We start from the raw sequence: 21711 nt of genomic DNA, 5'->3' as shown, positions 1-21711 counted from the left end.
GGGTGGACCTTTGTCACTACATCAACAAATAGCACATGGCAGAAGTGACACTGCATGAGTTCTGAGCCTAGGTTCAAAACAGCCAGGAAGATTCTCCCAGTTTTTCCTGGGACAGTCACCTTCAAGCCCTGAGCCTCCATTCTAAAGGTGTAACGAATGCAGGGCACTTGGGTGGCTCAGTCAGTTAACTGTCCAACTTCAGCTCAGGTCCTGATCTCACAGCTTGTGAGTTCGAGCCCTGCTTTGGGCTCTGTGCTGACAGCTCAGAGCCTGGAGTCTGCTTCAGATTCTCTGTCCCCCTCTCTCTCTGCCGCTCCCCCTCTCGCCCTGGGTCTCTCTCTCTTTCTCAAAAATAAATAAACATTACAAAAATTGTTTAAATAAATAAATAAAAGTGTAACTAACTCAACGCCACCATGCTTGAGTGATCACATAGATCACACCAAGGCAGAAAGAGACGCTTGAGGAGCTGCAGCATTCCAGGCCAGCCGTCAAGTTCCCCCCCATTGAATCTTCATCTTCCAGATGAGGCCTCAGACATTCTGGGCCAGCAGTTAGCAAACTAGGACTTGCGGGCCGAATCCAGCCCACTACCTACCTATTTTTGTAAGGAAAGTCTTGATGGAACAATCACTTTCTTCATTTCATGTACTGTCTGTGGCTATTTTCCTGTTGTAATGACTAGGTTGCATAGTTGTGACGGTAACCGCTGGGCTTGCAAAGCTTAGAATATTTGCTATTTGGCCTTTCACAGAAAATGTTTGCCAATCCCTGTTGTAGAGTATAGACCAATCCAAAACCAACCCACAAAATATTGGCGCATAATAAATGCTTGTTTTACACCAGTTGGAGTAATTGGTTATGTGGCATGAAGTAACCGGTACCGATTTATGGTGATATTCACTAAAATATTTCTTAAAGTACTTTTGTTTTTAAATTATACATAAGCTCATTTAATATTACTGATTTTTCTAAAATTCCCTTTAACTCATGTCTCCTTTAGCTATCACCTTGTTTCCTTACGCCCTTCACTGCAAACTCCTTTGAAGGGTGCATCTGCCATTCCAGCTTGGCTCAATACAACCAAGGTTTTTGTTTTTATATTTGTTTTTGTTTTATCCTCACCACTCTTCCGCAATGGCTTTTATCAAGGTCATAAAGTTATCCTGCCAAAGTGAATGGGTTCAGCTTTCTCAGTGTCTCAGAATTTTTGTTTTGTTTTGTTTTGCTTAAACCTGGATGGACCACTGTTTCTTTTCTTCCGTAAGTCTCAAAGATCCCTTCCACACCGCTCAGGGTTTTCCCTAACATGACGAGGCATGTTTTGCCTATCTTCCTTTGACTCTTCATCTTCAGTAAGCTTCTAGTTGTTTCACTCCAGGGCTTGTTCCTCATTCCTCATCCTTTCTTTATCTAGTTTCATTATCTATTCTTTCCCTCAGTAATTTCATCCAGTCCTGTGGCTCCAGACTTGAATATCCAAATGTCTACTTAAATTTTCAATGAGGTCTCTAATAAACATACAACTTAACATATCCCAAATATAACTATTAAGCTTTGCTATAAAATCTGCCTCTCTCAAATTCATCCTATTACATAGCATCACCATCTATTCAACTGCTTAGGTCAAAACTGTAGTCATCCTTGATTTCTCTCTTTCATGTACACTTCACATTTAATCCATCAGTAAGTCCGATGGCACTATTTAAAAAATATATCCCAATTCTTACCATATCATCTTCAAGCCACTATCAGCTAGTACTGAATTTGTATTATTCCCTTATGTATGCATAATGTATCTTCATCACCTGCTCCTTGGGAGCCTAGTAAGGTGCTTGGAACACAAGAGAGCCTTAATGTGTGTTTTTTGACAAGCTGACCAAATTACAAAGGAATTCAATGAAAAGGAAAAAGATAAAACTACATTGATTCAGAACAATGTCCAAAGATATTATTAACTCTGGAAATGGCACACGGGAAGATTTTGAGGCGTTGGTTATAATGTTCCACTTCTTGAATTAAATGGTGGTTATTACAGTAGTTCATTTAAAATTACTACTTAAACTTATGAATCTTATAGCCTTTTGTATGTATCATCTTTTTATAAAATGCTGCATTACAGGAGTAGGCAAACCAAGACTCTGGGTCAAATGTAGCTTGCAGCTTGTTTTTGCACAGCCATTCAACTAAGAATAGCTTTTAAATTTTTAAAAGGTTGCTAAGAAGAAGAGGTGACAGAGATAGTATGTTGCCTACAAAGTCTAAGATATTTACTATCTGGTCCTTTACAGAAAATCCTACATTAGGATATAGGAGTAAGAGTAGATGTTTTATGGTATTAAAAGCTATTTCAAAAATCCCATATTTTAAGATGAGGATTTGATGAACAAGGTGATAAATAAGCAAGTGACCTAAAGCTCTACAGACCTGATAAAGACAATTCATAAAAAATCCATAAATAATACAAGTACTTCTAATTGACACAACCAGGGTCAATTAAATTTAATGCCAAAGGATATTAAGAAGAGACATAATTGTTGAATATTAAAGATGTCAAAGAAGAAACATTTATGATTCAGTGTTCATTTAATATAAAATTTATGGCATACATTTTAGAATAGAGTAATTTTCCATTTCCTAAGGGGTTTACATATTTTTAACTTTTTCTTTAGCTTGTAGATACAATTTCATATCTTAAGCTTAAATTCCTATTCCATCTTTCCAAATTGAAGACCAATTAAAATATTAAGCATTAAAAATATTAAATTGATTATGTGAGAGAGAAACTGTTAGGTAAAATATTAATGGAAAAGAGATTAAAATGTTTGGGGCTGTATTAAATATTTACTAGCTATAGCCTTTAATAAATTAACAGCATTGCCAAAGTTTTTATTGCTGCTGCTATTAGGAGTGAACACCAAAATAGCCATTGCATTGGGTATGAATAAATTAACCTTTCAAATGAACATTATTCCATTTAATGAGTTTTATCTTGCCATGTTGGATATTTCCATTAAATATTAACTTTTAGATAATTCAATGTGCATAGTATGGTGGTTTATGAGTTTGGATAAGCTGAGGATTAAAGGTATATTTTTAAGATGCTTTTGGCTGTTACTCTAAGCCAATAGCATCTTTCCTTTCAGGTTAAATGAACATGCGATATAAGCAATGCAGACAAGTATATTTATGTGTTTTTTGTACAGTAACCTACACTTCTTTTTGCATTCATTCCTTTATGTATGGTAAGAGTAGGCTATTTTGAGTCAGGGTGGAGGGTAGTCCCCCTCTCCACCAGAAATCATGCCACAGCATAAATGGAACCGTCAATCAAGGCTCCCTACCCTCCCCTAACAATAGGTGAGTACTTGACCTGAGCTAGACAAGATAGGTGGACCCTTATCTCTCAAGCAGAATGACTCACAGAAGAAGAAGTTGTTGCTCAGGAGAGAGGCAGCCTGCTCATCAGGATGTCTGAGCTTTCCTGCTTTTTTGCTCCCTCCTGGCCTGGTCAAAAACCTTCTTTAATTTTGTGAGCTAGTCTATAGCCTGCTAATTGATTTTATCTTTGCTCTTTCTAACACACACATCTGACTTTGTCGTAAATTAACAGCATCATTTTCTTTCATTTGCTATACCCTATCTGAGCAGATTCATTTAGGACATGACATGGAATTAAATAAAGCCTGAGAAGTCAATATTATGAACTGCATTTAAAAGATAAAAGCTGATAAAAATTGGCACCAATGATTTCACTGTATTCTAATCCATATAGTATATTTTTTCACTGTATTCATACATATATATGAATTCATTCATTCATTCATTCATTCATTCATTCTCTCCAAGTTTGTCTCATCTAAGCTACAAATACTTTTACACCATGAATATCCTATGTTGGTAGCAAGAGATATTATCCAAATATTTACATGTATATAGATGTTAACTCAGCATTCCAACATGATCTACTTGGCTAGAGAAAAGTCCTCTCCAGCCCTCTGATATTTATTTGAACTGTGTGAATTCTCTTAGCTAATGTTGATTCAGGCAACCACCACTGAAGACAGAGAAAACACTAAGCAAATACACTTATTCTATCATATCAAGTGAAAACCACGTGGTTTCATAATAGTACCTTCTCCTAATATCCAGTGTATGGGAATATCCTTTCCCTAATTTTCCACAGGGCTTTTTCTTTTTAAACTCTAAAATTTGGGTGTTGTAGAGGGGGGCTAAATGGTTTGAGAAAAGGATCATCTTTAAGAAATAATAATAGCTTCTATTTAGAATGCTTATTACTCACATCATCTAAATCAGCCCTCACAACAAGCCAAAGAGGAGGCATTATCTCTGTTACTTGATGAAAAAACTGAGGTTCAAAGAGGAAAAATTGACTTGCCTGAGGTCACGCTTATTTACGAAGGGACAGAAACTGAAATTCGAACTGAGGTATATCTGTCAGCAAAGCCCATGCTTTTACCCACTACACTATTTAATTTCTATAACAGATTTTATACTCTGTTCATCAGTCCATGAAAGAATATCTACAGGGTGCAAGAAAAAAATTGGATACAATTTTTCACACAAAATAGCTTTTTAAAACCAACTCAGATAAGAGTCTTGGGTAGGTTGTATTTGAAAAAAGTAAGATGATGGCTTTGTAAAAGTCATATATGTGTGTGTGCGTGTGTGTGTGTGTATCTTACAACTTCCAATCTCTGCTTTCTTGTCCTGTTCCCAAGTTCTACTAAAGAGACAAGTTCAGAGTTCCTGTTAACAGTAAAATAAAAAGCATTAAAAAGTGCCATAATTTTATCTAGTGCTGTCACAAACCCTGATGTGAAAAATGGGCATTAAAAATTTTAAAAACTCTGTAAACAAATGTAAAATTATGCTTAGTGGGGAACATGGCGGGTGGGTGTAAGGGACAGTGTTATGAAGCAAAATTGTAAGTATATGCTAAATTCATCCTACATAAGAAAGGAATTTCCTCTAAAAATTAGGATGAATAAAAATTCAAACCCAGCCTCTGTCAGGTTTTCTTCCACACGTCTGGTTTTCAGAGTGGAGTCCCTGAACTGGCAGGATCAGCATCACCTAGGAACTTGTTATAAATGAAAATTCTCTGGCAACATTAGACTTACTAGATTAGAAACTGTGAGTGAAGCCCAGCAACCTTTGTTTTAACAAACCCTCCAGGTAATTCTGATGCACGCTCAAGTTTGAGAACCATTGTGCTAGAGGTACACACTGGGTTCTACAACCTGGATTTCAGGCAGAAGCATACAGGTCTCTGCTGTCAGATGAGACCCAATGGAGCTGTTCCTGAAGGCAGAAGGTAGAAGGAATAAATAGTTCAGCTTTTATTCTATCTTCAGTATCTCCCTCTGATTTCAACATGGATCTCAACAACCGTCTGATTAACATATGTAGAAAACATGAATCTTACTCTACACTTGGGTGTGCAAGTAATATTATATATCTTTTGTTTATTCCACAAGTCTCCAAGCTGGCAGGGAATACCATCAGAGACCATCTTAGGGCCTCCTCTCCCCAATGTTTTAAGAGCGGTTGATGGCATCACAGGAGGGGATCAAGTCTATAAAGCCTGAAGGAGTCATCTTAGGTTTTCAGTCCACAAGGGTTAGCACTGAGAAATCCACCGTATAAGACAGGAAGCTCATATGACAATTCTTCCATTTGATGACAGGCTTGGGGCCTGGCACTGCTGCTGAGTCTGGGAACCTTTGCTCAAGAGCCTAGTCCCCATAGGAATACCATCTAGGCATGCTGTTTGAGGTTCTGTCAACACCCCTAAGAGATTTCAAGAGTCTGAGAACAAGCTCCCACAACTTTTGGGATCACAGCTTCCATTCCCTTCCCATTCTGAAGGAATTTTTTTATGTAGGTACTCTCAAAACACTCTCTACCAAGACCCAGCAGTCTTGCATCAGCGATCCCAAGCTCTCAAAGAAAAATAGCAAAGGAGTTGTCTTTTTTTTTATAGAAGATTTTTTAAATGTTTATTTATTTTTGAGAAAGGGGTATGGGGCAGAGAGAGAGGAGAACAGAGGACCCAAAGCAGACTCCACGCTGATAGCAGAGAGCCCAATGCAGGAACCAAACTCACAAACCTTGAGATCACGGTGTAAGCCGAAGTTGGACGCTCAACTGACTGAGCCACCCAGGCACCCCAGGAAGGAGTTGTCTTTAGATACAACCACTTCTTTCTAATTTACAAAAGCCTCAACATTTATTGGTTCAATCAAAGAAAAAATAAATGAGTATGGCCTCTCAAACTAATTGTTTCTGTATGCTATTTAGTCCTATACCAGCTTGACTAGATTTTATAACTTTATAATCTCTATCTGTGCTGGCTGCTCAGTCATAAGACTGGCTATTTATCCAACCCAGTGTATCTAAAACATTATTGGTATTTATAATAAAAATAATCTTGATACTTCAGTGTAATGTATTGAGTACCTGCTATGTGACCAACAGCGTACTAGGAGCCTTCTATAGCTTCTCTTGTTTACTTTCTCAAAGTAGCCCTATGGGGTACTTCCAATTTAAGTACTTGATGTAGCTTGCCCAAGATCATACAACTCTTAGTTGGAAGGAAAGGCATCAGTTTCAGCTCCAGCTCTGTCTCCTCTCCCCAGTACCTGACAGAAATTTGGTTTCTTCCCTATGACACACCGCCTCTTACCCTGCCTTTCTGAGGGCAACCAAACAATGGAACTCACATTTGAATCAATTATCCAAAGTGCAGCATCAATCCAGCCAAAGCATCTACTAGGTGCCCCTTGGAAGTAATTAAAATGACTGATTAGTAACATTTTGGATAAAACCTCTCCTTGGTGGTGCATACTTTCTGGTCCTGCCCAGAGTAATGAGTCAGAATCACATACTGGGGAAATAAAGAGTATTATCTCCTGGAACCAACTTTAGAAACCCAATGGACTTGGGGTGCCTGGGTGGCTCAGCTGGTTAAGCAACTGACTTCAGCTCAGGTCATCATCTCGCAGTTCATGAGTTCAAGCCCTACATTGAGCTCTCTGTTGACGGCTCAGAGCCTGGAGCCTGCTTCAGATTCTGTGTCTCCTTCTCTCTCTGCCTCTCCCCTGCTTGTGCTCTGTCTCTCTGTCTCTCTCTCTCTCTCTCTCTCTCTCTCAAAAACAAATAAACATTAAAATAATTTAAAAGAAAAGAAATCCATTGGACTCTTCTTTTGAAGTATGAAGAGGAAGGCACTATATATACATTCAGATAATACATCCTAATTAACTTGTTGGCCCAAGGGTCCAGATCAAAGAGGCTATGAATTTTCAAATAACTATTGGAGAAGGCTTAAAAAGAAAAAAACAAAGTGGGTGTAATAAATTTATATTAATGGTAGTCTTTATTTAGCATTTATGAGCATCACACCCTGTGCTAAGCATTCCAAATATTATCAATTAATGTTCTCCAAAACTGTATGAAGTTGTTTTCTACTCCCCAGTTACAGTTCTAACTTACAGTTCTCTGGAATATAGGGGTCATATTATCATCTCCATTACAGTCAGGCTTCAGTGAGTTAGTACATGTCAAATGCTCACTACATAATATGCAATAAATGTTAGTTATTATTATTTCCTTCCTTACACAAATGAGAAAACTATGGCTTGACTACACTGAAAAAGTTGCCCAAGATAGCATGGTAAGATCAAGAGCAGGATTTGAGCCTCTCTGATTCTGGAAGCCATGTCTCAAGCCCCAGCACACTCCAGCTTTACTTTACTTTCTTTCCAAAGCCAGAGAACAAGGCCTATGGATTCCCCCCTCCATTCCCCAAAAGTGTACTTGGTCCTCTTAGACTTGATTACCTTTGCCTACTTAAAAATTTAGAAAGATCATTTATCTAAGAAACTGTGAAGTTTATTATCAAGAGTGTTAACAGGGATCAAGATAAACTTCTCTGTGAAAGCCACTGACACTTTCATTAAGCACTGACCGGCCCACTGAAAAGTTCTTTGATGGATGTCTCCAGTGTGGCTCCTACAGAAGCCACCCAACTCTCTGCTACCTTAATGTAATCAGGTGACCTTTGTCTGTGACAATCCCCAGGCTGGTGAATGTTAAAACACAAACAAAAGGAAATGACTTTTTGATTGACATGGCTGTTTTGTGGATTGGCCCCACTGATAAAATCAGTCAAAACAAATCAGTTTATGCACCAACACATACTTAGAAAGATTGTATTTGGAAATTTCATGGCAGATGCGATCTCTTCTGCTTTTGCTTTTAAAGTCCTTGGTGTCATCTATCTTACGATAAGGGAGAATGTTAAGAAAGAAAGTGGACTATATAGTTCTCAATTTTTAATTACAAAAGATCACACTGGGAGTCTGCTAAAAATCAGCTTCCTGGGCCTCAGGAGCAGAAATTCTGATTCAAAAGATTTAGAATCAAGCCATGATTATATATATATAAACAATTTACATATATGTATATAATCAAGCCAATATTACATCTATATCATATATAGATATATGGATTCTATATAGTAATTGTATGTAAGATTATGTATACATATATATAAACAATTTTTAAGTATTTTTTGTTTTTTAAAAATAGTGCCAGAGGTGTCCCTAGGCCTTTAAGAAATCAGGAGATGAAAAAAACATGGTTGACATATGCTTTTACATTAATAAAAATGAATACTTAGAATATGCATTTCACTTAGACTTTTTTTGAAGTGAATGACTATGATATACACAGCCTTAGGTAGAATGTATATCCTGAGGGGCAAACACAGGACTTTTCATTTTATATTCCCAATGCCTGGTATGTGGTGGGTGCTAAATATTGCTAAATGAATGAAGTTAATAGTAGGGTCTTGCCTCATTTTGCTGTCCTTGGTGTGCTTTGCATTCAGTAAATAATCATTAATAGAAAGATTCCATATTTATACAATTAGCATAAATGGAGGTACCATAGAACATACTAACTTTGAAATAGTCCCCAAATTACAAACTCCCAGCTTGTAAACACCCGTATATGAACGCCCCAGGTGGAAGACAGCCCATCATCATTGCTTAGAGATGGCTTCCCTATTACCACTATTTAGTTCCACCTCTCTCCCACACTGAAGCTACCCTCAGAGACCAGTGAGGCCTAGAACAAAAGCTAATCCTCTGACCCCAAATTCTCCCCCATACATTTCCAGAGAGTCTCCTGCAGTCCTTCTACTTGTCCCCTAACCTCCTGCCCTTTATTCCACCAGAACTGGGAGTCCCTGGCTGGCTCCCTCATGCACCCTCTTGTCCTACTCCTTGTGGAGTTACTTAAGTTAGCACTTCAGGATAGCCTTCCAATTTAACATTGTTTTTACTCAGCTTCACTGTTGAGAAAGCAGAAGCAACCAAAGACTCTCTCCAGGCCTGATTCCCTAGGCAGGAGCCATACATGGGACAAACATTGTGTTCTCAGGGTAGACTCTTTCCCAGCCTTTATGACAGCATCGTGACAAGAGAAGTAGTGAAGGAATTAACCCTTGAGATGCAAACTTGAATGCAAGTCTGTGATAAAACACGGTGATCTCCCATTCTTCCTCCATTTCAACTTATGCCTAAATGATTTCACATAATTTTAGGGGGCTGGAGTAGAGAGGAGAGGGTACCATCCAGCCAGGTATGTACAAGGTTCTCACTACTCCCTCTCTAATTTGTGGCAACTCTTGAGGTAAATATTAGTGTCTTCTTTTTAAATATGAGAAAATAAATCTCATAGCATTTATACAACTTCCCCAAAATAACACGTTAGTGAGGGGGCTGAGGTAAATTTGAATCCCAGCCTGACAGGACAGGATGTACTCTCCATTTTCATACATTTCCTTCCTAGAATAAACACTGATCACTGTAGAATGTCGAGGATATGCACCAAAGAAGCTCCCTTGTGTTTTAAGTCTTGTGTTTTAAGTTCATGTCTATTTTGCATTTTCACAGTATGTCTGTGTGAGATTGAAGTGTAAAACAAATCATTATTTCCTCAAAATTCCAACTTAAGTGACACTCCAGGAAGATGAACCTCACTTACTCCTTGGTTTTAATGCCTCTAGCAAATTAGGGGTGTGTGTCACTCAAGAATGAAGCCTACCTCTAGGGCTGCTGCTTTAGCTTTGCTACCCTAAATTATTCCACCTCAGCAAGTCAACATAAACCCCTCACTTTGGTAGACATGCTCAACATCCAATTCAAGAGGCCAATGCATTCAGCTATCTCTGGATGTGCTTTGTCTACTGTTACACAGATGTTGTCTACTAAGTTACTCCTTGACTCAAAGTTCAATGGAATAAATTCTTAGAGACTGAAATTAAGAAAACAGTTGATTTTATTAGATAATGAGAGGTATACACTACAATGTTTCCACCCACTCATCAGCTCTAGACTTCCTGAAGTCAAAGATGGAAAGGAGAAACAGAAAAAATTAGTTTATGAAATGCTTGTAAGATAGAATACCACAACAGAGAAACCAAATGTCTCCATTTGCTTGTGAGCTGTCTGTTCTAAGTAGAACATTATTTTTAAATAAAGGACATTTTTTTTTGTATTTTTTTTCCTGCAATGAACATGAGGATGCAGATATCTTTTTGAGTTAGTATTTTTATTTCCTTCAGATAAATACCCAGAAGTGGAATTGTTGGATCATTTGGTAATTTTATTTTTCATTTTTTGAGGCAACTTCCATACTGTTTTCCATATGGGCCACAACAATTTACATTCCCACCAACAGTGTGTTTGGGTTCCCTTTTCTCCATATCCTCACCAAACACTTGTTATTTCCAGTCTTTTTGATAATAGCCATTCTAACAGGTATGATGGAATATTTCACTGGGGTTTTGATTTACATTTCCCTGATGATTAATGCTGTTGAGCACATTGTCATGTACCTGTTGGCCATCTGTATGTCATCTTTGAAAAAATATTCAGATACTCCATTTTTAAATCATATATATCTTTAATATTTAGCTGTAAAAGTTGAAGGACATATATTTTTATAAAATATGTTTTAAAAGTGCTTGGCCTTTTATATAATATTTTATAAGTGTTCTCCGGCTTTACAGTCATTTAAAATGAGAGGATAGGTCAAATACCAGCTACTCATTGTGGCTGAAGCCATAAATTTGTTTATATGATCTTGGACCAACACAAGTAAAAACTTGAGTTATTTTTAAATTACCATTTATTGCTAGACTTTTGACAAAGTAAAATTTAAGAGGTAAGTTTATAAATATTTCATAGATTCCTCTGAGGACTTCTCAGTTTAATTAAAATCTTATTAGAGAACAAGCAAATGACTTCCATCACTACAGTGAATAATTGTTATAAAATAAAGACTAATAGGGATGCATGGATGGCTCAGTTGCTTAAGCATCCAACTGTTGATTTCAGCTCAGGTCATGATTTCACAGGCATGGGACTGAGCTCCATGCTCAGCATGGGGTCTGCTTAGGATTCTCTCTCTCCCTTTCTCTCTGCCCCTCTCCAACTTGCACTCATTCTCACTATCTCTCTCTCTCAAAAGTAAATAAACATTAAAAAAAAAAAAAAAGACTAATAGAGCAAAATAAGCCTAAGTGATCATTATTCCCAAAGGCTTCCATATAATTGAGTTTTTAAAAATTCAGAGTCTATTGTCCTACATAAACGATGTTGAGCTTGGCAAGTTTATTTTACCAAAAGTTAATTTAGATTTAATAGGCCACTGTTAGGATATATTATAATAATTTCTTTGAGACACTAATGTCCAATGTGCCAACCAGAAGTTAAAAACTTCATAAAACACCGGGGCTTCCATAGGGGCACTGGGGTGGCTCAGCTGGTTAAGTGTCTGACTCTTGATTTCGACTCAGGTCATGATCTCCAGGTTCATGAGTTCAAACCCCACATCACCTTCTGTGCTGACAGCACGGAGCCTGCTTGAGATTCTCTCTCCTTCTCTCTCTGCCTCTCCCCCATTTGCACTCTCCCTCTCTCTCTCTCTCAAAATAAATAAATAAACTTAAAATTTTTCTATTCACTACCCTCCAATTAGATTCTATTTGTGGGACAGAATCCTCCCACTGCCTAATTCATATACTTTCTTATCCACCCAATAACAGAGAAATTATCCCCTTTACCCTGGTGATTTATAGAGAAATCCTCCCTTGTATATCTTGCTTACTTCCTGAAACAATCTTAGGCATCTTGAAATAAAGTCAAAATGCAACATAATCACTTAGATATGAATCAAACAATAATTACCTTTAAGAAACATCACCAATAGGTGCCGGAAGATGGCGGCGTAGGAGGACGCGGGGCTCACAGCGCGTCCTGCCGATCACTTAGATTCCACCTACACCTGCCTAAAGAACCCAGAAAACCGCCAGAGGATTAGCAGAACGGAGTCTCCGGAGTCAAGCGCAGACTAGAGGCCCACGGAAGAGGGTAGGAAGGGCGGCGAGGCGGTGCGCGCTCCACGGACTGGCGGGAGGGAGCCGGGGCGGAGGGGCGGCTCGCCGGCCAAGCGGAGCCCCCGAGTCTGGCTGGCAAAAGCGGAGGGGCCGGACAGACTGTGTTCCCACAGCAAGCGCAACTTAGCGTCTGGGAGGTCATAAGTTAACAGCTCTGCGCGGAAAGCGGGAAGGCTGGAGGACAAAGGGAGGGAGAGCTGCTGAGCCCCCGGACGGCAGAGCTCAGCTTGGCGGGGAACAAAGGCGCCAGCGCCATCTCCCCCGCCCATCCCCCAGCCAAAATCCCAAAGGGAACCAGTTCCTGCCAGGGAACTTGCTCACTCCGCGCAAACACCCAACTCTGTGCTTCTGCGGAGCCAAACCTCCGGCAGCGGATCTGACTCCCTCCCGCTGCCACAGGGCTCCTCCTGAAGTGGATCACCTAAGGAGAAGCGAGCTAAGCCTGCCCCTCCAGCCCCCGTGCACCTTGCCTACCCACCCCAGCTAATACGCCAGATCCCCAGCAACACAAGCCTGGCAGTGTGCAAGTAGCCCAGACGGGACACGCCACCCCACAGTGAATCCCGCCCCTAGGAGAGGGGAAGAGAAGGCACACACCAGTCTGACTGTGGCCCCAGCAGTGGGCTGGGGGCAGACATCGGGTCGGACTGCGGCCCCGCCCACTAACTCCAGTTATACACCACAGCACAGGGGAAGTGCCCTGCAGGTCCTCACCACGCCAGGGACTCTCCAAAATGACCAAACGGAAGAATTCCCCTCAGAAGAATCTCCAGGAAATAACAACAGCTAATGAACTGATCAAAAAGGATTTAAATAATATAACAGAAAGTGAATTTAGAATAATAGTCATAAAATTAATCGCTGGGCTTGAAAACAGTATACAGGACAGCAGAGAATCTCTTGCCACAAAGATCGAGGGACTAAGGAACAGTCACGAGGAGTTGAAAAACGCTTTAAACGAATTGCAAAACAAAATGGAATCCACGATGGCTCGGCTTGAAGAGGCAGAGGAGAGAATAGGTGAACTAGAAGATAAAGTTATGGAGAAAGAGGAAGCTGAAAGAAAGAGGGATAAAAAAATCCAGGAGTATGAGGGGAAAATTAGAGAACTAAGTGATACACTAAAAAAAAATAATATACGCATAATTGGTATCCCAGAGGAGGAAGAGAGAGGGAAGGGTGCTGAAGGGGTACTTGAACAAATTATAGCTGAGAACTTCCCTGAACTGGGGAAGGAAAAAGGCATTGAAATCCAAGAGGCACAGAGAACTCCCTTCAGACGTAACTTGAATCGATCTTCTGCACGACATATCATAGTGAAACTGGCAAAATACAAGGATAAAGAGAAAATTCTGAAAGCAGCAAGGGATAAACGTGCCCTCACATATAAAGGGAGACCTATAAGACTCGTGACTGATCTCTCCTTTGAAACTTGGCAGGCCAGAAAGGCTTGGCACGATATCTACAGTGTGCTAAACAGAAAAAATATGCAGCCGAGAATCCTTTATCCAGCAAGTCTGTCATTTAGAATAGAAGGAGAGATAAAGGTCTTCCCAAACAAACAAAAACTGAAGGAATTTGTCACCACGAAACCAGCCCTACAAGAGATCCTAAGGGGGATCCTGTGAGACAAAGTACCAGAGACATCACTACAAGCATAAAACATACAGACATCACAATGACTCTAAACCCATATCTTTCTATAATAACACTGAATGTAAATGGATTAAATGCGCCAACTAAAAGACATAGGGTATCAGAATGGATAAAAAAACAAGACCCATCTATTTGCTGTCTACAAGAGACTCATTTTAGATCTGAGGACACCTTTAGATTGAGAGTGAGGGGATGGAGAACTATTTATCATGCTCCTGGAAGCCAAAAGAAAGCTGGAGTAGCCATACTTATATCAGACAAACTAGACTTTAAATTAAAGGCTGTAACAAGAGATGAAGAAGGGCATTATATAATAATCACAGGGTCTATCCACCAGGAAGAGCTAACTATTATAAATGTCTATGCGCCAAATACCCGAGCCCCCAGATATATAAAACAATTACTCATAAACATAAGCAACCTCATTGATAAGAATGTGGTCATTGCAGGGGACTTTAACACCCCACTTACAGAAATGGATAGATCATCTAGACACACAGTCAATAAAGAAACAAGGGCCCTGAATGATACATTGGATCAGATGGACTTGACAGATATATTTAGAACTCTGCATCCCAAAGCAACAGAATATACTTTCTTCTCGAGTGCACATGGAACATTCTCCAAGATAGATCATATACTGGGTCACAAAACAGCCCTTCATAAGTTTACAAGAATTGAAATTATACCATGCATACTTTCAGACCACAATGCTATGAAGCTTGAAATCAACCACAGGAAAAAGTCTGGAAAACCTCCAAAAGCATGGAGGTTAAAGAACACCCTACTCACGAATGAGTGGGTCAACCAGGCAATTAGAGAAGAAATTAAAACATATATGGAAACAAACGAAAATGAAAATACAACAATCCAAACGCTCTGGGATGCAGCGAAGGCAGTCCTGAGAGGAAAATACATTGCAATCCAGGCCTATCTCAAGAAACAAGAAAAATCCCAAATACAAAATCTAACAGCACACCTAAAGGAAATAGAAGCAGAACAGCAAAGGCAGCCTAAACCCAGCAGAAGAAGAGAAATAATAAAGATCAGAGCAGAAATAAACAATATAGAATCTAAAAAAACTGTAGAGCAGATCAACGAAACCAAGAGTTGGTTTTTTGAAAAAATAAACAAAATTGACCAACCTCTAGCCAGGCTTCTCAAAAAGAAAAGGGAGATGACCCAAATAGATAAAATCATGAATGAAAATGGAATGATTACAACCAATCCCTCAGAGATACAAACAATTATCAGGGAATACTATGAAAAATTATATGCCAGCAAATTGGACAACCTGGAAGAAATGGACAAATTTCTAAACACCCACACTCTTCCAAAACTCAATCAGGAGGAAATAGAAAGCTTGAACAGACCCATAACCAGCGAAGAAATTGAATCGGTTATCAAAAATCTCCCAACAAATAAGAGTCCAGGACCAGATGGCTTCCCAGGGGAGTTCTACCAGACATTTAAAGCAGAGATAATACCTATCCTTCTCAAGCTATTCCAAGAAATAGAAAGGGAAGGAAAACTTCCAGACTCATTCTATGAAGCCAGTATTACTTTGATTCCTAAACCAGACAGAGACCCAGTAAAAAAAGAGAACTACAGGCCAATATCCCTGATGAATATGGATGCAAAAATTCTTAATAAGATACTAGCAAATCGAATTCAACAGCATATAAAAAGAATTATTCACCATGATCAAGTGGGATTCATTCCTGGGATGCAGGGCTGGTTCAACATTCGCAAATCGATCAACGTGATACATCACATTAACAAAAAAAAAGAGAAGAACCATATGATCCTGTCGATCGATGCAGAAAAGGCCTTTGACAAAATCCAGCACCCTTTCTTAATAAAAACCCTTGAGAAAGTCGGGATAGAAGGAACATACTTAAAGATCATAAAGGCCATTTATGAAAAGCCCACAGCTAACATCATCCTCAACGGGGAAAAACTGAGAGCTTTTTCCCTGAGATCAGGAACACGACAGGGATGCCCACTGTCACCGCTGCTGTTTAATATAGTGCTGGAAGTTCTAGCATCAGCAATCAGACAACAAAAGGAAATCAAAGGCATCAAAATTGGCAAAGATGAAGTCAAGCTTTCGCTTTTTGCAGATGACATGATATTATACATGGAAAATCCGATAGACTCCACCAAAAGTCTGCTAGAACTGATACATGAATTCAGCAAAGTTGCAGGATACAAAATCAATGTGCAGAAATCAGTTGCATTCTTATACACTAACAATGAAGCAACAGAAAGACAAATGAAGAAACTGATCCCATTCACAATTGCACCAAGAAGCATAAAATACCTAGGAATAAATCTAACCAAAGATGTAAAAGATCTGTATGCTGAAAACTATAGAAAGTTTATGCAGGTAATTGAAGAAGATATAAAGAAATGGAAAGACATTCCCTGCTCATGGATTGGAAGAATAAATATTGTCAAAATGTCAATACTACCCAAAGCTATCTACACATTCAATGCAATCCCTATCAAAATTGCACCAGCATTCTTCTCGAAACTAGAACAAGCAATCCTAAAATTCATATGGAACCACAAAAGGCCCCGAATAGCCAAAGTAATTTTGAAGAAGAAGACCAAAGCAGGAGGCATCACAATCCCAGACTTTAGCCTCTACTACAAAGCTGTCATCATCAAGACAGCATGGTATTGGCATAAAAACAGACACATAGACCAATGGAATAGAATAGAAACCCCAGAACTAGACCCACAAACGTATGGCCAACTCATCTTTGACAAAGCAGGAAAGAACATCCAATGGAAAAAAGACAGTCTCTTTAACAAATGGTGCTGGGAGAAGTGGACAGCAACATGCAGAAGGTTGAAACTAGACCACTTTCTCACACCATTCACAAAAATAAACTCAAAATGGATAAAGGACCTGAATGTGAGACAGGAAACCATCAAAACCTTAGAGGAGAAAGCAGGAAAAGACCTCTCTGACCTCAGCCGTAGCAATCTCTTACTCGGCACATCCCCAAAGGCAAGGGAATTAAAAGCAAAAGTGAATTACTGGGACCTTATGAAGATAAAAAGCTTCTGCACAGCAAAGGAAACAACCAACAAAACTAAAAGGCAACCAACGGAATGGGAAAAGATGTTTGCAAATGACACATCGGACAAAGGGCTAGTATCCAAAATCTATAAAGAGCTCATCAAACTCCACACCCGAAAAACAAATAACCCAGTGAAGAAATGGGCAGAAAACATGAATAGACACTTCTCTAAAGAAGACATCCGGATGGCCAACAGGCACATGAAAAGATGTTCAACGTCGCTCCTTATCAGGGAAATACAAATCAAAACCACACTCAGATACCACCTCACGCCAGTCAGAGTGGCCAAAATGAAGAAATCAGGAGACTATAGATGCTGGAGAGGATGTGGAGAAACAGGAACCCTCTTGCACTGTTGGTGGGAATGCAAATTGGTGCAGCCGCTCTGGAAAGCAGTGTGGAGGTTCCTCAGAAAATTAAAAATAGACCTACCCTATGGCCCAGCAATAGCACTGCTAGGAATTTATCCAAGGGATACAGGAGTACTGATGCATAGGGGCACCTGTACCCCAATGTTTATAGCGGCACTCTCAACAATAGCCAAATTATGGAAAGAGCCTAAATGTCCATCAACTGATGAATGGATAAAGAAATTTTGGTTTATATACACAATGGAATACTACGTGGCAATGAGAAAAAATGAAATATGGCCTTTTGTAGCAACATGGATGGAACTGGAGAGTGTGATGCTAAGTGAAATAAGCCATACAGAGAAAGACAGATACCATATGGTTTCACTCTTATGTGGATCCTGAGAAACATAACAGAAACCCATGGGGGAGGGGAAGGAAAAAAAAAAAAAAAAAAAAAAAAAAAGAGGTTAGAGTGGGAGAGAGCCAAAGCATTAGAGACTGTTAAAAACTGAGAACAAACTGAGGGTTGATGGGGTGGGAGGGAGGGCAGGGTGGGTGATGGGTATTGAGGAGGGCACCTTTTGGGATGAGCACTGGGTGTTGTATGGAAACCAATTTGACAGTAAATTTCATATATTAAAAAATAAAATTAAAAAAAAAAAAAAAGAAACATCACCAATAGAATATATTTGTAAAAAATACAAGCATCTTTTTAGCAAATGACCCCGGCTTGCACTGTTGAAGCATTTAGATGAGGAAATTGCTCAGAAATATGGTAATAGGTAGCACTTCCATTATACTGATATTGACTCGAACTTAGATGTTTCAAGAGCCATAAGCTTCAGCACCTATCTATTCCTTAATTTTAAATCCTCCCCAGTTGGGTGTGTGCTTGTGATCTGAAAGAATCCATTAACTTTCCTGTCCCTTTCAGGAAGCTTTTTGTGTGTGTCTATATCTAGGCAAATAGCACATCTTTATGGGTGGGTAGAAGGTCATATGGAGTGGGGCAGAAGATGATAGTTATTACGATATTTTTCCCTTGTGGTGTCCCAGCCTTGGTGTACCTAAACAGGTTGGAAATACTATGTGGACACATGTTACATTAGCATGTCCAGTGCAGAAGCAATATCTATAGCCAGAGTTCTATGATCTCATTGATAACCAAGATAGAAAACCAATTTTCTGTTTCAATATGAATCCCAAATTGCCATTTTGAGGGTCAGATCAAAACAGCTTATAGGCTATATCTAAAATATATTCAAAACAATAGTTTTTTTTAATCTTGTTTTTACAGGGTTTTTGTTTGTTTGTTTTTGTTTTTGTTTTTTTTTTTTTTACATTTTCCCTGAAGCATCTATCTATCTATAAGGCAGCTCCAGCTAGGACCCTGTAAGTAGAATGAGTGTTGAGTTGTTAGAAGAGGGGAAATTTCTGAGACATTTTCCAAAGTGGAAGTGAGTTCTCTCTCTGTGTTGGCCAGCAAGAGTTCTGGTTCTCAATGTTTGCTACAGAGAAAACAATCATAATAGGACACTTGGGTTGAATATTTTGGATAGTAAATACTAAGCAAGTATGTGAACCATAAATCAGTGTGTGACCTTGGGCCACTCACTCAAAGAAAAAGGCTTGGTTTCTTCACCTCAAAAGAGGTCTCTGAGGTCCCTTCCGCTGTAATTTTTCACATTCAAAACTTGAATCTATGTACTCAATATACATATTCTGAGGTGAATTCATTTTTCAGATATTATGTGAAAGACTAAGAATAATGTCTTGCTTTTTTTTTAGCATAAATATGTAAAGTTATCTCATTTCATACTTGGCCAGATCAGTCCCATCTCTATACCCAAAACACATGTGTGCATGCATGTACACACACTCACTCAAATATGCACATGTACACAATAAGATGTAACATCTGTATCAGTAATAATCATGACTAGATTATAACATACTAATATTAAGGTGTCCCAATGTATAAGCAGTTTAAAAACGTGACTAAGAAGAAAATCAGAACACAATGAGCATTCTTCAGATTAGGTACCTACACTTCTAAGGGAAAGCTAAAATTATTGGGGGTTTTTAGCCAAATTGTGGAAAAAGCCTAAATGTCCATCAACTGATGAATGGATAAAGAAATTGTGGTTTATATATACACAATGGAGCACTACGTGGCAATGAGAAAGAATGAAATATGGCCTTTTGTAGCAACATGGATGGAACTGGAGAGTGTGATGCTAAGTGAAATAAGCCATACAGAGAAAGACAGATACCATATGTTTTCACTCTTATGTGGATCCTGAAAAATTTACCAGAAGACCATGGGAGAGGGGAAGGAAAAAAAAAAAAAAGAAAGAAAGAGAGAAACAAAGAAAGAAAGGGAAAGAAAGAAAGAAAGATAGATTAGAGAGGGAGGGAACCAAAACATAAGAGATTCTTAAAAACTGAGAACAAACTGAGGGTTGATGGGGGGTGGGAGGGAGGGAGGGTAGGTGATGGGCATTGAAGAGGGCATCTTTTGGGATGAGCACTGGGTGTTGTTTGGAAACCAATATGACAATAAATTTCATATATTAAAAAAAATTTTTTTAATTAAAAAATAAAATAAAATTATTGGGGGGTTTTGATGATTCACAAAGAAATAACCAATTAAAAACAAAAGTTGGCTGGGGATGTGTCTATTAAAATCTGATGAGATATATACTTAGGATTTATGTACTTTCCTATTATCTATTTCAATATAAAGTTTAAACATTTTTTAAATGCTGGAATTCGTGCTGCATCTCAATTACATCGGTCAATAATAAGATTTCTGTTCATAGCCCATTGAAATATCAACTGCATCACAAAATCGTATTATACAAAGAACCCATGACATTCATATTTGGATAGTTGTGAGAAGGCTATAGATAATGCAATAGAGCAATGAAATCACTCACTTGCTACTGGTAATTAGGTTTCATATGCAAAATTATGCTGAGAAGCTTACGGTGTCTCTTTGGAAACATGAACATTAAAAAGTTGCAAAGACTTCCACAAAAAAATCCTCATCATAGATTCTATTGCAGTCACTGCCATACTTTATCGTAATGAAAATGATTGTATTTCGGTGCTAACTCAAGCAAGAAAAAATGTCAAGTTTAAAACACTTTGGGCTGGGCCCCTGGCAAATTACAGAGCATTTCTGTTGGGAGTTTCTCTTTTAAAGGAGGCTTGGAGAAAGGGAAGGGACCCATAAGTATGTCTCAAGCACTGCTTCTGGACTCTGGAGAGCATTCCACCAGAAGTAATAACTCCTATTATTATCTGTAGAGAATATGGACAGTGGAAAATCATGCCCGCATACTTTTGAGCCAAGTGGAGGGACGGTAGAATACATAAGTTGGAAGTTACTGTAAACACACACTACTTAAAATTGCAGATGTAGGATACATTCATTGTGTGCCCAACATACCCATTTCTTAGGTTCCTTTGGCCCGTGATGTCCAGATCAGTTTGGGGACTTGAGGTCATCTCTGCAGGGGCGCTGTTGTCCCAGCCAGTGAAGGAAATCTTCATCCTCTCTGTGACTAAGTATAGAGAAGCAGCTGCTTTAGATAGTTCTGTGAATGGCAAGAGACTGCCTGAGGTTAATCAGGCAAAAAAAAAAAAAAAAAACATGACTGACCATGCAACAGTGGTTCATCACAACTCAAACTTGTTATGGGAAACAAGAGGTGAAACCAATGGGCTTGATGTCCTGAAAGTGAGTTAATACCATACAGACTTGAAATCTAAAGTGTCTCCTCATGGCTAGTGAAAGGTCCAGGGAGATGTCCTTTGGTGGCTCTTTCATTTTCTGTATGTGCATGCAGGAAGTATAATATGCATGCTAGGGCTTAGAATGAGGTTGCAAATGATGTCACAATATAACAACTTTTATTATGGTTTCCCTGAACAGTGAGGAGGGGCAGGTATCTATTATTATGCAGAACATACAGATAAGAAAACTGAGGGTAAGTGAAATTAAGTGACTCACCAAATATCACAAGCCACAAAAAAAGAAACACAGAAAGAAAGAAAGAAAAAAAGAAAAGAAACTAATTGAAAAGATAATGAATTTTCATGGTGCAGGGTT

The 21711-nt window shown here is 38.9% G+C and overlaps 1 protein-coding gene across 1 annotated transcript in view; it reads right to left on the bottom strand.

Annotated features, from left to right (window-relative positions):
- Positions 1-21457, bottom strand: part of LOC132679183 (uncharacterized) — a 326750-nt gene extending 305293 nt beyond the window's left edge. The window contains exons 1-2 of the mRNA XM_078435399.1: positions 21262-21457; positions 21049-21163 (exon numbers count right to left, since the gene is read on the bottom strand). Coding sequence (XP_078291525.1) covers positions 21049-21152 — 104 coding nt within the window. The 5' untranslated portion in view covers positions 21153-21163; positions 21262-21457. The remainder of the gene's footprint in view (positions 1-21048; positions 21164-21261) is intronic.
- Positions 21458-21711: the final 254 nt, after the last annotated feature.

The sequence above is a fragment of the Panthera onca genome, chromosome A2, assembly GCF_046562875.1.
Source record: "Panthera onca isolate mPanOnc1 chromosome A2, mPanOnc1 haplotype 2, whole genome shotgun sequence".
Lineage (NCBI taxonomy): Eukaryota > Metazoa > Chordata > Mammalia > Carnivora > Felidae > Panthera > Panthera onca.
The sequence above is the reverse complement of the archived record's forward strand: the minus strand, read 5'-3'. Positions and strand labels throughout refer to the sequence as shown.